Raw genomic sequence first — 17268 nt, forward strand, 5'->3', positions numbered from 1 at the left:
CTTCACACTTGCCTCTTCAACTCTTCCTTCTCTCATTTTCTTCATTCATCAACTTCTCAAAGTATTCTTTCCATCTATTTAGCACACTACTGGCACCAGTCAACACATTTCCATCTCTATCCTTAATCACCCTTACCTGCTGCACATCCTTCGCATCTCTATCCCTGTCTGGCCAACCTGGAGAGATCCTTTTCTCCTTCTTTCGTGTCCAACCTTCATATGCCTCTTGTTTAGCCTTTGCCACCTCTACCTTTGCCCTACGTAGGATCTGTGCATTCCTCTTTTTCTTCTGACGACAGATCCGGTTTCCTCCTCTTCGTCTTCGACTCACAGTAGCTGAATTTCCATCGACGCCCGGCAGGTTAGCAGTGCCGGGGGGCGGGCGCTGTTAACCCGTGCCACGACCGATCCGGTATGGGATTCTTTAGATGAACGCTCATATTTGTTTTGCAGTTCTTACGCCGGATGCCCTTCCTGACGCAAACCTCTGCATTTATCCAGGCTTGGGACTGGCCTTCAGATTGCACTGGTTTGTGCCCCCATAGGGCTGCATTATCTTAACTCTTCATTTATAAGGCTATAAATTACTTAGCTATTTTTTTCCTTTAATACTGCTTAGTGCAAGCACTCATTCCATCAAGTATACATTTATAGTGTTGCACTACCCTGCCATTAAATAGACAAAACTCAATGACTCTGCCATTCCATTTAAAATGGAATAAAACAATACACAGATGAATATTTTTATTATTTTTAGCATCAAGCTCATAGCACAGATATTTGAGCATAACTTTGACCATTCAGAGCAAAAGAGAATTAGAACAAGTTTCTCCATCCTGACACATTATGTAACAGCACCCTCATTCCACAACCAGAAGCTTTTTGAGAACTTTCCTTTTGAAGTTTTGACTGGAAAAGTCACAATGTCTGTCCTAGGGAGCTAGTAATTGTAAGTGGCAGAGTGTGGAATCAGTTACTTTAAAAACCAAAATAGCTCCACCCTTGTGTGATAAACATTGGTAGAAAGTAAAAGATAATTGGTCCTCAGTCAAAAAAAAAAAAAAAAAAGTTATTGGCAACCAAAAATGTAACAATCCACTTTACTTAAAAACTGAGAATTGAACAATGCTTGTGTGCATGTTGGACCTTGTGGGGATTTGGGGGGCTGCGATGGTCAAGGACAGCAGATATTGGCCCTCGAGGAAATGAGACCACCCCAACAGGCAATGATGGACAAAAAAATAGAAGGTAAGCCATCCAAACCGCGCTTTGGCGCTCAAAGCTTTCCTCTAAATCCAAATATTCTTGACTTTCTCGATTCCAAAAAGGCTCCGAGGCAGGTGCTGAATACGTGACAAAGTGCACTGAGCTCAAGTAAAGGAAAACTTAGGTGGGAAGTAAGGTTCACCTGGCAAAAAAAGAGGCCAAACACAGACGAGGAGGCTAAACGACACAGCCTAGCAATACAGCAATTACACGCATCACGGCATGATAAGCCTCCCCCACCTTCTCTGAGCCCAAAGTTCTACAAAAGGGCATTGATCCAAACAAAGAACTGTGGGGAAGCCCAATTCACAGCAAAAAAAAAAAAAAAAAAGTGATGTAATGACATAAAATGGCAGATGGTGCAGTGGTTCGATGTGGAATGATCCGGGATGGCCCTGGCATGCTCAGACTGGTGGGCCTCGATTGTACGCTTAAACATTTTTGTATGGGACGGAACGAGACAGAGGGGATGATATTGTCAAGGGGAAAATGCTTTGCTAGGCAACCAGAAAGTTTCTGATTCATTATGCCACGCTAGCTCACCTCCCTTGTACTTCAGGGGCAATTCATGGGTCTGGCTGGCAAGGGAAGATCTACTGGGAACTTGAGAGTGGGTGGGGTAGGGAGTACAGGGAGGGGTAGACACCCCTGAAGTCATACATTCATCTTTTGTTCCACCCCAGACTTGTGCATTCCAAAGATAAAAGTGGACAAGATAGTGTCAGAGTGCTTCACAGAACCTGGACGAGATTCCTTTTCCATGTGAATGGCAATGAAATATGACCGGAAGCCAGAGGGGGGGAAACAAAGTGTGTTAATGGACAAAGACTTTCCACAACTTCAACATTCATAAAGACAAAAGGCCAGCATACACTTTCATAGATCCCATGGGTTCAAAAAATAATTCTTAAGTGCACTCCTTTATGAATGATCCTTATCGCATAATAAAGCAAATTGTGGGTGCAATACGGTAATGACTTAAGGAAGACTGATCTGAGCATGCCGGGGTCAGGGAGCGTGAACTTAATGTGGCCGGAAGCCCTGTCTGTGTGGGATGAGGGAGGAGACATGTAGGAAGGGCCCTCTGGACTGAGAACAGGCGGAAGGTCTCAAACGGAGTGAGTCTAATTCCTCTACATGCACTTCAAGATCACAGCAAGTGTGTGCTAGTATATTGAAACAGAGAAAGGAGCTTTCATGCAAGAGGTCTAAGTTACAGGTACAAGAGTTCAAACAACTCAAAACATTAAAACTGGGGTTGTCGCCCTCGGCGCCAGAGGATTTATGACGGGAGAAGAGGTTTGGAGAAGGAAGGGAGGATGAGGACGACAAGAAGTTTCCAGCAGGAGGGAACCCCGAGGCGCCGCCTTTTTTACGCCTCTTCTTCATCTTCCACCCTCAGCTCTTCTGATTTTTCTGGCAGTTCTTGGCATAGCTTGTGAACACAAAATTGTAATCGTTGAATTGAGCCAGCTGGCGGTCGAGACGCTTGAACCCATCCAGTTTTTGGGTAGAAGAGAAAACACTGCGACATTTTGAGCGCTGCAGTGGGAGGCAAAAGTTGGGGTTACACAGAAATGACTCAAGTACAGCAAAGTAATCCCGTGTTTAAATAACATACCTGATTGACAAAAAGAGTTGTCACAAATTTTCCTGGTTTGAACACATCCACCACCTTCCGGACGAGGTCATCATACGATGTCTGGGAGAGGTTTGTTTCAAAGCTGACGTAGGAGAAATCTGGCTCTGGGGTGATGTGAATGGTCCAGTAGGTCCCCTTCAGGAGGAAACAAGACAAGCCCAGTTCCAGTAACAGTAACAGTAGACCAGTGATGCAATAGAAACAAGAGGCAGCACTCACGTCAGTCTTCATTCCATTCATTGAGTATCCACATGGGTTGAACATTGTGGCATCTATCACAGAACCTGGTATCAGGTCACAAATTCCACTCATCTATTACAGAAAACAAACAAGCATGTCATTAATCAACATCCTGTTTTGTGAAAATCTAAAACATGTCCATTGTGCAAAAGGACCACATTGTTTGTCTTACTGGAAAGCTGTTCTGTTTTCAAATTTAATATTCTTTTAATGAATCAACTGCAGCATCTGTGGTTGCGGGACAGTTGTGCAACGGACTCATCACAGAACCATTTCAAGACAGCTGTCACCATAATCCATAATATGTTGCACCAACCACAGACAAGAAAGTCTTTGTTAGCTGATTAATTTTAAGTGATAACATTGTGAAATTATCAGATCACAATGCTACTTGAAATCCATCCATCAATTATCCAAGCCACTTATCCTCACAAGGATCACGGGAGAGCTTTCGCCTATCCCAGCTAGCTTCGGGCGAAAGGCAGAGTACACCCTGAACTGGTCGCCCGTCGGCTGCAGGGCAGATATCAACACCATCCGCTGCCTGCACCAAAGTCATGAGTGTGTACCACTACACCATCAGTGACTCCCCAACTTGATAGCAACAGTACAAAATAAATGAATAACTATGACAACGCAGATTGCCAAGTTAGTTTGAATGTCGCAATTACTTTAGATGGACCTGTTAATTTTGGATAGTTAAGAGTATGCAGTTAACGTTTCTTTGCACTTTTCATTGTAATACAAGTCAAATCTGTACTTAAAAGTTCAACTTAAAACTAACTAACCCTTTTTTCCTCCACCTATTCAACATGTACACCCCCCCCCCAGATAAAAAAAATAAAACAAATAGAAAAGGAAATATGACACAGCCATAAGTATTGGGACCCTTTGCTGTGGCACTCAACATTTAACTCTGGTGCTGTTCATTCGGTCTGATTATCCTTGTGATGGTTCTCCACCTTCATTATTTGATTGTACTGATTGGACTTGACTAGGAAAGCCACACTCCTGCCTATATAATACCTGATAGCTCACATTGCGTGTCAGACCAAATGAAAATAATGATAGGTCAATGGAACTGCCAGAAGAGCTCAGAGACAGAATTGAGACAAGTAACAGATCCAGCCAAGGTTTAAAAAAAAAAAAAAAAAAAAAAAAAAAAAAAAAAAGGCCGCTGTTGCTTGAAAACCCTACGTAGAGCTGTCTGTTCAGCCAAACCAGCCTTAGTGAGAGCTTAAAAAAAACAAACAAAAAAAAAAAACAAACAAAAAAAAAAGAAGACAAAAATCACTGAGATGCAGTCAAGAGATGGGAGAAAGTTCTAAAAAGTCAACCTTCATTGCAGCCCTCCAACAGAGACCTTTTTGGCCTTAATTATAAGCGGTATGCATGGAGAAAACCAGGCACTACTCAACACTTGTCCAATATAGTCCGGAGAGTGACGAATGGGTGCTGGTAGCATGCTGTTGTGGTGGTTTTCGACTGCATAGACAGGACGACTGGTTGCAATCAAAGGACAGATGAATGTGGCTAAGTACATGTACAACATACATACATACACTCTAACTCTATCGTATTTTCAATAAAAATATGAAAAATATTTTCAGGCACTTATTTAAACAGACTCCATTTATTCTGATTATTTTCATGAAGGCCAGAAAACGTTTTATGACCAATTTATGGCAAAACCTTTCAAAGTGCTCACATATTTCTTACACAATGCAAAATGATATACGTGCAAACAATTTCATCACTGAGTATAATCCTATAATGAATACTCACACAAACAGCACAGTAGCATACAAAGATAATATTCACTCATCTATTATTTCTACTGTTAAAAAGTCATACTGTATCATTCCAACTTGCCAGTTATTTTATTGTATTTTTTTTTACTGCTGCTTTCTTCTCTCTTATCATCAAACCTATGTTATTATGGTGGCCAAGGTGTGCACAATAGAAGCAGATAAATGGAAACGCATTGCTCCATATGAACTAGTGGAAGAACTTGCATTTAAAAAAAAAAAATAAAAAATCAGGACAGCAATTAATTGTTTAGATCGCATTTGTCCAAATGAATATTGTTAATACTGGAAAAACACATTTCATTGTATGTAAATACAAAACTGTACAAGAAAAAATATTTTCCGTTATTAAAAAAAAAAAAAAAAAATTCAAGATATTATTTTGAAGTTAAAGTGCCATCTTACGACGGATATATATTGACATTTGAAAGGCCTAAAACTTAAGGGACCTTTAAAGATTTTTTAATATAAAGCTACATGTTTTTGAAAATTTTTGCTAAAGAAAAAAAAAAAAAAAAAAAGCAAAGCCAATGGTTTCTCAATATCTCGACGACAACTTCCTCTGCATCTCCTTCAGCCTGTTGCAAAGACAAACTGGTCTGGTCACATTACCAGAGTTCAAGGAACTGTAACTGTGTGTGTGATCTGCAAGTGGGAACAGCCTCTTACGTGAAAAAGTGTATGTTTAAAAAGGTGAATAAACTTCAGAATTCATCAAATACATTGTATTTAATGTAAACAAATGCATTGAGGAAACTGGACATTCCAAGAAAAAAAACAAAAAAAAAAAACAAAAAAAAAACTTGTGGTTCCGATTTCCACACCAACCCTACTATTTTTACATCATGAAGTTTTTCAGCATTTGAATTGTATTCAACAATAAATAATAAAATACAAGTGTCTTTCTCTCACTTCATTCCGGTAGAGTTTGATAGTAGCATGTTGTTGTGTAATGAATAATACACACTGCCAAGTTGAGAAACTGAGGGTATAACAGAGGTTCATGGTTACATGCATGTTGGAGGTCGGGTTACAATTGGACAATGTAAAATCATCCCTCCATCCATCATCCATTTTCTTTGCCGCTTATCCTCACAAGGGTCACAGGAGTGCTGGAGCTTATTCCAATTTATCAACGAAGTAGGGTACACCCTGAACTGGTTGCCAGCCAATTGCAGGGCACATGGAGACAAACAGCTGCACTCACAATCACACCTATGGGAAATTTAGAGTGTCCAATTAATGTTGCATGTTTTTGGGATGTGTAAGGAAACCGGAGTGCCCGGAGGACACCCACGCAGGGACCAGGAGAACATGCAAACTCTACACAGGCGGGTCCGGGATTGAACCCCGGACCTCAGAACTGTGAGGCCAACGCTTTACCATCTGTTGACATCTTTGCAAACTCCAAAAAAGTACTGCATAAACAAAGAAATAGTTGATTCAACTTTCCTGAGGATTGTGCTGGCCACTCCATTACTTCAATTCTGTTTGTCTGGAACCAGGATTTTGCTTCGTGGTGTGTTTGGGGTTTTTGTTTCATTGAAACATCCATTTCCAGAACATTTCCTCTTCAGCATACATCAACATGACTTCTTGGCATAGTATTATGTACACAGATAAATGGTATGTGATAATTATGATCAATACCATAGTACGATAAACATCCCCATTTCATTCCATGCTTGCATCACCATGCTTCACTGACTTAATTATGTACCGTGGCTTGAATTATGTGCTTGCAGGAGATCTGACAAACTCTGTGTGGCCTTTGGATCCCCCCCCCCCCAAAAAAAAAAAACTCTCATCAGTCCACAAAATATTACACCATATTACATCATCATTGGCCAACCCTTCGTCTTCTCTCGTCCTCCTCGTTTCCTAACGATGGTCCAACAAGCTCAAGTCTGAGATGCATATAGCTTTCTGCAACAGATCAAATATTGCTTACTTTTCAATTGCCTCCAAGTGTTGCATTTTGCCTGAAATAGTGTCTTTACACAGTAGTAGAAAAGTTCGATCCCATGTCGTTTTCTGGAGCACATTTAGTAATTCTTTGTCTTCTACTCCTAAAAGTGGTCTACAGTCCAAAACAAACCACATTGCCAGTGAATTCAAACTTTTCTCAAATGGTGACTTACTAGTTTTGTTCCTGAATCCAGTTACTTGCTAAATCTTTGTTTGCCTGGAACCTTGAGGTCTGAATAACTACAAGCCGGTCACCATGACATCTGTGGTCATGAAATTATTTGAACGCATAGTGTTGCACCAGTGCATTACAGGACACCCCCAATGGACTCAGCATCTTGTCAATCTGCCCAGGGAGATACAGATTTCTTGTGGGCAGGACACAGGTGATGAAGCTGCGAGACACCACCTCATTCACAGGCACTACCTGCAATGGGGCACCCCAAGGTGTCCTCTCGCCACTGCTCTTCTCTTGATACGAACGACTGAACCTCAACATTCAACTGTCAAAATCATGAAGTTTACAGACAACATCAATCATTGGCCTCATCAGAGACTGACGAGTCTGCATATCGCCAGAAGTGGACCGGTTGGAGCGTTGGTGTGGCAGACAACCTGGAACTGAACATGCTAAATGTTCAGATAATCGTGGACTTCAGGAGGCATCCTTCACGAAAGCTGGGTCTCACACTGTCCAACGGTCATGTGTCAAATGTTGAAACCTTCATTTTCTAGGGAATTACAGTCACTCAGGACCTGAAGTGGGAGACCAAATTCAACTTAACCCTTAAAAAAGCCCAGCAGAGGATGTACTTCCTGCATTCTGTGAGGAAGCACAGCCTGCCACAGGAGCTGTTGAGGCATTCTATGCAGGAATCGTCAAATCAGTCCTGTGTGCATCAATCACAGTCTGGTTTGATGCAGCCCCAAAAACAACAAACTTCCTATTTCAACAGAAATGGGACTGCTGGAAAAATAGTCCGTTTCCCCAACCAACCCTTGAGGACTTGTACGCCACCAGAACCAAGACAAGAGCATGCAAAATTCTCTTGGACCCAAATTATCTTGATCACCACCTCTTCCACTTCCTTTCCTCACACAGACAGTATCAATGAATGCAAGGTAAAACAAGCAGACATTCCAACAACTTATTCCCTCTTGCAATTAAAGGCGCTAGAGGTTAAGTCACACTTCATAGTGTTTTTTTTTAATTTATTTTGAAAAGTCCTAAAAGTATTATTAGTCAAAAAAAAAAAATTCAAAGATTGAACACTAGAAAATAATTGATAAAAATGACAATTGTGTTTGTAATTCTTTGTACAGATCTGTGCTACATTCATTGTTTTTTTTCTTACTTCTGGCAACTACAGTGTTATTTGCATAAACGACACCAAACCACAACTCTCAACAGAAATACCTCCAATTAAGATTTTGCTTACACGAGTGACATCACTTGCAGAAACACCATCTTTCATATAGAACTGGTCCATAATGGCTGGATCAAGGTCACTCATCAGAACTTCCAGTGTCTGATCCGCATACTTGTTCTCCCAGTACTCTGGCAAGTCCAGAGTAAACAGATACCTAGTGAACAACATGAGAAAATACGAGGATTTTCTATTTTACAGTTATACCATGTCAATAGTCCAAAAACATAAATGCCCGTCATTTTTTACTTACTATTACCAAATTAAAGAAATGACCAACAGACTTCCAAAATATTCTCTTTTTTTTGTTTTCTGAACACTTTCAAATAAGGCTTAGGCAATTAGGGTGTCTAGAAATTATGAAGTTATGCAGTCTTACCAGCAGTCAGAGTTCAAACGTCCCATACAGTAGGCTGCACCATCTGGAAGAAGCCAAGATGAAATAGCATATTTATCTTTTCATAACTTCATTATATAATGACGCGACGTACACCGACTGGAATATATTTTAATAGTTCACTTCCAAGTTGATTCACCCCTGGGCATAGTCAGGGAATTTTTACTTTTCTTTCCCACAAAGAAGGGGGGGGGGGAATCACTAAGAGGATTGTTTGCATGATTGCGAGATTACCAAGAAACTACTTAAATTCCATGAAACTTTGTGGCGGGATTGGATATGAGTCACAGAACTTGAATTATAAATAAGCAGACTGGACACATACAGTGGGACAAAAACAAAAACAAACAAAAAAAAAAAAATCCTATGGCTAAATCCCTAGTAATTTTTAACATAGGTATCCCTTAGACGAGACAAAATGATGTGAGATGGAGAATCCAGAAAATCACACTGATTTTCGGGATGGGGGGGGAGAAGTAGAAAATCTTCTTCTTCTTTTCCTTTCGGCTTGTCCCGTTAGGGGTCGCCACAGCGTGTCATCTTTTGCCATCTTAGCCTATCTCCTGCATCTTCCTCTCGAACCCCAACTGCCCTCATGTCTTCCCTCACCACATCCATAAACCTTCTCTTTGGTCTTCCTCTCGCCCTTTTGCCTGGGAGCTCCATCCTCAGCATCCTTCTACCAATATACTCACTCTCTCGCCTCTGAACATGACCAAACCATCGAAGTCTGCTCTCTCGAATCTTGTCTCCAAAGCATCCAGCTTTGGCTGTCCCTCTAATGAGCTCATTTCTAATCCTATCCAACCTGGTCACTCCGAGCGAGAACCTCAACATCTTCATTTCTGCCACCTCCAGTTCAGCTTCCTGTTGTTTCTTCAGTGCCACCGTCTCTAATCCGTACATCATGGCCGGCCTCACCACTGTTTTGTAAACTTTGCCCTTCATCCTAGCAGAGACTCTTCTGTCACATAACACACCAGACACCTTTCGCCAGCTGTTCCAACCTGCTTGGACCCGTTTCTTCTTCACTTCCTGACCACACTCTCCATTGCTCTGTATTGTTGACCCCAAGTATTTGAAGTCGTCCACCCTCGCTATCTCTTCTCCCTGTAGCCTCACTCTTCCCCCTCTACTTTTCTCATTCACGCACATATATTCTGTTTTACTTCGGCTAATCTTCATTCCTCTCCTTTCCAGTGCATGTCTCCATCTTTCCAATTGTTCCTCTGCGTGCTCCCTGCTTTCACTGCATATGACAATATCATCTGCGAACATCATGGTCCAAGGGGATTCCAGTCCAACCTCATCTGTCAGCCTATCCATTACCACTGCAAACAGGAAGGGGCTCAGAGCTGATCCGTGATGCAGTCCCACCTCCACCTTAAATTCCTCTGTCACACCTAAGGCACACCTCACCATTGTTCTGCTGCCATCATACATGTCCTGTACTATTTTAACATACTTCTCTGCCACACCAGACTTACGCATGCAGTACCACAGTTCCTCTCTTGGTACTCTGTCATAGGCTTTCTCTAGATCCACAAAGACACAATGTAGCTCCTTCTGACCTTCTCTGTACTTTTCCACGAGCATCCTCAAGGCAAATAATGCATCTGTGGTACTCTTTCTAGGCATGAAACCATACTGTTGCTCGCAGATACTTACTTCTGTCCTGAGTCTAGCCTCCACTACTCTTTCCCATAACTTCATTGTGTGGCTCATCAACTTTATTCCTCTATAGTTCCCACACCTCTGAACATCCCCTTTGTTCTTAAAAATGGGAACTAGAACACTTTTCCTCCATTCTTCAGGCATCTTTTCGCCCGCTAGTATTCTGTTGAATAAGTTGGTCAAAAACTCCACAGCCATCTCTCCAAATTGCTTCCATACCTCTACCGGTATGTCATCAGGACCAACTGCCTTTCCATTTTTCATCCTTTGTAGTGCCTTTCTGACTTCCCCCTTAGTAATCATTTCCACTTCCTGGTCCTTCACTCTTGCCTCTTCAACTCTTCCTTCTCTCTCATTTTCTTCATTCATCAACTTCTCAAAGTATTCTTTCCATCTATTTAGTACACTACCGGCACCAGTCAACACATTTCCATCTCTATCCTTAATCACCCTTACCTGCTGCACATCCTTCCCATCTCTATCCCTCTGTCTGGCCAACCTGTAGAGATCCTTTTCTCCTTCTTTCGTGTCCAACCTGGTGTACATGTCTTCATATGCCTCTTGTTTAGCCTTTGCCACCTCTACCTTTGCCCTACATCGCATCTCGATGTACTCCTTTCGCCTCTCCTCAGTCCTCTCAGTATCCCACTTCTTCTTCGCTAATCTCTTTCCTTGTATGACTCCCTGTATTTTGGGGTTCCACCACCAAGTCTCCTTCTCCCCTTTCCTACCAGATGACACACCAAGTACTCTCCTGCCTGTCTCTCTGATCACCTTGGCTGTCGTCGTCCAGTCTTCCGGGAGCTTCGGTTGTCCATCGAGAGCCTGTCTCACCTCTTTCCAGAAGGCCGCACAACATTCTTCCTTTCTCAGCTTCCACCACATGGTTCTCTGCTCTACCTTTGTCTTCTTAATCTTCCTACCCACCACCAGAATCATCCTACATACTACCATCCTATGCTGTCGAGCTACACTCTCCCCTACCACTACTTTACAGTCAGTAACCTCCTTCAGATTACATCGTCTGCACAAAATATAATCTACCTGCGTGGTTCTACCTCCGCTCTTGTAGGTCACTATATGTTCCTCCCTCTTCTGGAAATAAGTGTTCACTACAGCCATCTCCATCCTTTTTGCAAAGTCCACCACCATCTGCCCTTCAAAGTTCCTTTCCTGGATGCCGTACTTACCCATCACTTCTTCATCGCCCCTGTTTCCTTTACCAATATGTCCATTACAATCTGCACCAATCACAACTCTCTCGCTGTCTGGGATGGTCAGAACTACTTCATCTAGTTCCTTCCAGAATTTCTCTTTCAACTCTAGGTCACATCCTACCTGTGGTGCATAGCCGCTAACCACATTATACATAACACCCTCAATTTCAAATTTTAGTCTCATCACTCGATCTGATACTCTTTTTACCTCCAAGACATTCTTAGCCAGCTCTTCCTTTAAAATAACCCCTACTCCATTTCTCTTCCCATCTACTCCGTGGTAGAATAATTTAAACCCTGCTCCCAAACTTCTAGCCTTACTACCTTTCCACCTGCTCTCTTGGATGCACAGAATATCAACCTTTCTCCTAATCATCATGTCAACCAACTCCTGTGCTTTTCCTGTCATAGTCCCAACATTCAAAGTCCCTACACTCAGTTGTAGGCTCTGTGCATTCCTCTTTTTCTTCTGACGCTGGATCCGGTTTCCTCCTCTTCTTTGTCTTCGGGAGAAGTAGAAAATAATGATTTTTAAAGACTTGATTAGCAAATTATGGTGTAAAATAAGTATTTACTCAATAACAGAGGTCAAACATTTTCTCTAAGTCTTCACAAGGTTTTAACACACAGTTAGCTGGTAAAGTGGTACCTCCACTTATGAAATTAATTTGTTCCAGAAGTTCTTTTGTTACGTGATTTTTTTTGTAAGAAGCGCTTTTTACATCTTCCTTTCCTTTTGGCTTCTCCCATTAAGGGTTGCCACAGCGTGTCATCTTGGATGAACGCATATATGTTGGCACAGTTTTATGTTGGATGCCCTTCCTGATGCAACCCCTCTGCATTTAGCCAGGGAGAGAAGCTTACAGCACCTGATATTCCCAGGCGGTCTCCCATCCAAGTACTAACCAGGGTCAAACCCGCTTAGCTTCCGAGATCTGGTTTCCTCAGGGTAGCATGGCCGTAAGCAAGTGCTCTTTACATGTAAATAGCCTAATTAATTCAAAGGCCCCCGACTGCCAAAAACAAGCATTCAGATAACATAATGTCAATAATCATAAAAACGTCCATTTACCTTTGGCGTGAGTGACAAGCAAAATGCATTGTGGGAGACAGAGGAGGCAAACGTTTGACAGCAGAGAGAAAACATTCTTCCGAATCCACGCAACTTAATTTCACTAAAGTTTCTTGGGACCCAGGGTGAAGAGAAAACGAATAAACAAACAAACAAACAAAAAACTGACAAAAAAGTTGCACTCTATCAATGTGCGGTAGCTTGTGACAGTGTGTAAATGCACTAGTGTGTGAGATTCTGTGACACTTGAGTGTCCACGGGAAACGAAAAGTATTATGGGTAAAGATTGATGTCCCTGGGATGCCAGGAAGATGGTATGGCAATAGCCAGTGGGAGAACAGCTCTATCACGTTACACAAACCAAGACACAGGATGTTTACGTTTGGTGGAATTTGGGGGCTGCGAATAGCAGCGCCTATTTTTCCCTCTCCGTCGTATCCTGAATTTTCCTTCATAACTACAGACAATATTTTTCCGAGGAGGCATTTTGTAACTTGATTTTTTTTCATTACTTGAGACGTTCATAAGTAGAGGGACCACTGTATTTGAGCCCATTCCTCCAAGCAGATCTCTTCTTGAGGAGTAATGCTTTGGGGCCGTCGCTGAGCAAAACAGACCTCCAACTCCCTCCAAAGTGTTTTTAGGGGGTTGAGATCTGGAGACTGGCTAGGCCACTCCAGGACTTTGAAATGCTTCTTACGAAGTCACTTTCATTGCCCAGACTGTGTGTTTCGGATTTAACTGATTTTATGTTCTCATAGTATTATTGAATTGCTTTATTTCTTTTAACCACGTTTGTACTGAGACCTTGAGTGCCCTGAAAGCCCCCTGTAAACAGAATAAATTATTATTAATAGTCACTGAATGATGTTGAAAAATTCAGGCATACGGATGAGTTGACATGCATATCCAAATTAGGACTGTTTGGCTTTGGCTGAGGCCTGAAATGTGGTTCAATACTGTTGCTGCAGTTGGCGTTCCAAATAAACACACACAGAGGACAAATGTTTTGGTTACATACTTGGGAAAATCTGGCTGAGAAAGTCGACTTCCTCTTGGAAGTTTCGATGAGGGAACTCTTGATGGGTTGGCTTCATAAAATTCTTGCGGGAGTAGAAGAAATTCTGTAAAAAAAAGTTAACACCGTTGGACAAGGGCTTGTTTCTCAACAAAAACATTGATCGGTTTCAAGTCTCCGAAGAGAAACGTCAGCGGAAATGAGGTTAACAAGGATCGAAGGTGAGAGAATGGTGAAAATATGATGTGGCTCACCTCGATGGAATCAAAACCACAATACTCCCTGGCGAGTTCCAGCAGAGGCACCAGTGCTTGCAGTAAGAGGGTGGTTCCACATGTTTTCAAAATGAAACGTCTCTTAGAGACAAACATGCTACTCTCACTGAATGGAGGAAAGACACAAAATCATACTTTTAATTTGATTTAAACACAGATAAGTTATGTTATATCCTCATTCCTTTTTGAATAGTTAAGAACCTTAATCACATGTAACTGCTTATATACTATTGCATACAGCAGACTACAAGCTTCAGTACATTTGCATTTGCAAAATGTACATTATGCAAGTTTCAGTACATTTCTGCGCGTTTCCTTGACTGACTGACACCATAAAAATTGGACTATAATACAGAAAGTAAATCCATCCATCCATTTTCTGAGCAGCTTATCCTTACAAGTGTCATGGGCAACGTTCCCTCTAAATTTTGACGTGTCTGAGCAAACACGCGAAGCCCGTGAGTGCTCCCTTTGACCACTATGAGCAACATCAGGCGTATGCACTGTGGTCAGATCGGTGTTATCCATTGAAGTTACATGCCTCATTAAAAGATTCCAATTACAACATTTACATTACCATCAGAAAATTTTAAGAACAATTTCATGTGTTTTTGCAAACTTGCAATGAAAACGTCAAACAAAAAAATTACATTGCTAACCAACCAAGCCAACTATAAATTTGAAATGTGGCCTCGAACTTTGTTTCATGTATTTATTTTAACCTACAATGATATCCCGTCTGTTTTTCTTGGTGTAAAACTGAATTATTGCTTGCAGAATATCTTTAGCATTGCATGTTGAAAGTGAATGATGCTCCCAAACAATTTTAAGGTTAGTTATGTTGCCTTCTATATTTAAAATGCAGAATTAGCTTTTTATGGACTGTATTGTCTGTGCTTTCATCCTCCATCAGGCTGCGCCAAAGGGGAATTTTAACATTATACACCATCTGATCGTCTACTTTCTACTTCGGCTTCAGACCAGACCTTTTTAACTCCCAAAAAAAGAAAAAAAAAATTTGATCTAGTTTCACCACTTTCTCTCCATTATTATTATTATTATTCACATAGTCTGACATTCATGAAAGCAACAGCATTTCTTTTTTGTTTTACCTTTGCCATTATTATCTAGAGTAAACATAAGCAGCGTGTTAACTTTGTCTTTGCTCTATGTTGCCCAGACTGTGTTTTTAACTAACGCACTTGTGGTGGGCGGTGTTTGTAATTATGAGCGTACCCTTTAAGAGCGGGAGGTGGGCAGTGTCAGGTAAACAAGGAAGTAGAGACCCCATGCTGCCGTGTTTAAAAAATGTGCTGCGAGTGTGTGCTACAAGTGCACAATTCCGCAGCTTAGAGGGAACATTGGTCATGGGAGTGCTGGAACCTATCCCAGCTATCATTGAGCAGGAGGCAGGCTACACCTTGAACTGGTTGCCAGCCACTTGCAGGGCACATGGAGACAAACAACAGTCGCCCTCACAATCACAGCTAGGAGGTAAATTAGAGTATCCAATTAAAGCTGTATGTTTTTTTGGGATGTGGGAGGAAAGTGTAGTACTCAGACAAACCCCATACAGCCATGGGGAGAACATGCAAACTCCACACACCCGAGGCCAACATTTGAACCCCGGTACTCAGAATTGTGTGACAAATCTGATCAGTCATACACCAAACGTAATTGTAAATAATTAGATGACTTTTTATTTTTTTAAGAGAAAGGAAAGACGAGAAGGAAAAGAAAGAAGCATATGTATCCAAATGTCATGTATAAGAACAAAAATGTTTTTCAGGAATTAATCTAATAAATTGAGAACTCCTTCTGTGCATGTGAAATGTGCATTTCTTTTAGTGATAATCACCGTTTTTCTTAATGGATTATTACTTCAGCACTGTACTGAGATTATGCATGCCAGTATTTATTTCTTCTGCACATCAAGATAATATTCCATCATGAGTTCTTTTGAGATTGCCACTCCCATTATAAGGGCATTCTGGATATGAGTGTTAAACCTACCCATATTCATCTTTCATTATCTTTTCAAGCTTCTTTGAGATCACTTTTTTGCTGACCATGTCTTTGTGCTTTCCATAGAATAGCTTCCGTAAGAGCTACTGCACCCTTCATCAATTTCACAGAAGTAAAAAAAGCGGGTCTACAATTTGCAAACGTCTTTATTAACTATATAAATAAGTTTTTTCCCCCAAGGGGTATAAAGTATAAAGAGGAAGAATTTCTACCTTAATAGTGAGAGGGCGAAGGGAGTACAATGTCAGAGTAACGAGTGCTCATTTTAAATTTCACTCAACGGTGGCATCGTACAGTGGCATTGTGAAGTGACTGAAAGGTGACCAGTCTAATCTCAGATAGCCTTCTAATCATAGCCAAACCCTGCAGATGGACTGCTCCATATCTCACCTGAGTATATAAGCTTCCTGCTTGTCGGTCTTTCTCACACTGATGATCAAACAGTGCACATTCTCCAAAAGTTTGTCCCACTCAAACCTAAAAATGAAACAGACATGGACACATTTTTAGCAATGTCAGGTCCTTTAGGTTAAAAGTACTGCTTCATCCTCAAGATGGGGTATCGTAAACACAATCCTGAGTAGAGTTAAAGAAGGAATAAGATACTTGCTGCAGAGCACAGCAACATTGCAAGGTCAGGGAGATGAGGGTTATTTGAAGACTGGCTTAGCTCATCAAAGGAAATTCTTGTTTAAGTGGCATGAAGAAATGTGAGCAGTCACAAAAAGCAGATGTGAACAGAAATATCCTCTCATGCTCATCATATGTAAAAACTAACACCAGTTTTGTGTACCCATCACAAAAATAGGAGCTAGAGGAGTAAATTGACTTAAGAGGGTCCTAATCTTGTGAATATGAGCACTTATTCCATAGCTATGGACTAACAAATTATGCCATCAGGAAAAAGAAAATCCCCCAAAAATATAGTGGAAATATTACAATATTTTTCTCATTAAATGTTTTGTTTTTCAGTCAGATTTAGACAGCTCGTCAATGCCAGATACGGAAAAAGTGGGACACCATGACATTTCCTCATTGTGTTCTGGGGTGTAAATTTTGCCTATACTTTTAACGTCTGGAGTGATAACTTTGATGTTGTGAAACATGGAAAACTTGTTTCATCCATCCATTTTCTAGTAGCGATGGGCAATGCAATTCTTTTGAGTGTACAGAATCACTCAAATCAGTTCCTTAAAAATAGGTGTCCACCAAATAACTACTTTTTCATAAAATCATTTA

General features: G+C 41.1%; 1 protein-coding gene across 1 annotated transcript in view; it reads right to left on the reverse strand.

Moving 5' to 3' along the window:
- Nucleotides 1–729: 729 nt before the first annotated feature.
- The window catches only part of amd1 (adenosylmethionine decarboxylase 1), a 43461-nt gene continuing 26922 nt past the window's right edge, over nt 730–17268 (reverse strand). Inside the window, exons 2-9 of the mRNA XM_061812756.1 lie at nt 16420–16506; nt 13984–14110; nt 13733–13835; nt 8731–8773; nt 8364–8508; nt 3128–3220; nt 2888–3043; nt 730–2808 (exon numbers count right to left, since the gene is read on the reverse strand). Coding sequence (XP_061668740.1) covers nt 2665–2808; nt 2888–3043; nt 3128–3220; nt 8364–8508; nt 8731–8773; nt 13733–13835; nt 13984–14110; nt 16420–16506 — 898 coding nt within the window. The 3' untranslated portion in view covers nt 730–2664. The remainder of the gene's footprint in view (nt 2809–2887; nt 3044–3127; nt 3221–8363; nt 8509–8730; nt 8774–13732; nt 13836–13983; nt 14111–16419; nt 16507–17268) is intronic.

This window comes from Syngnathoides biaculeatus, chromosome 23 (assembly GCF_019802595.1).
Source record: "Syngnathoides biaculeatus isolate LvHL_M chromosome 23, ASM1980259v1, whole genome shotgun sequence".
Taxonomy (NCBI): Eukaryota; Metazoa; Chordata; class Actinopteri; order Syngnathiformes; family Syngnathidae; genus Syngnathoides; species Syngnathoides biaculeatus.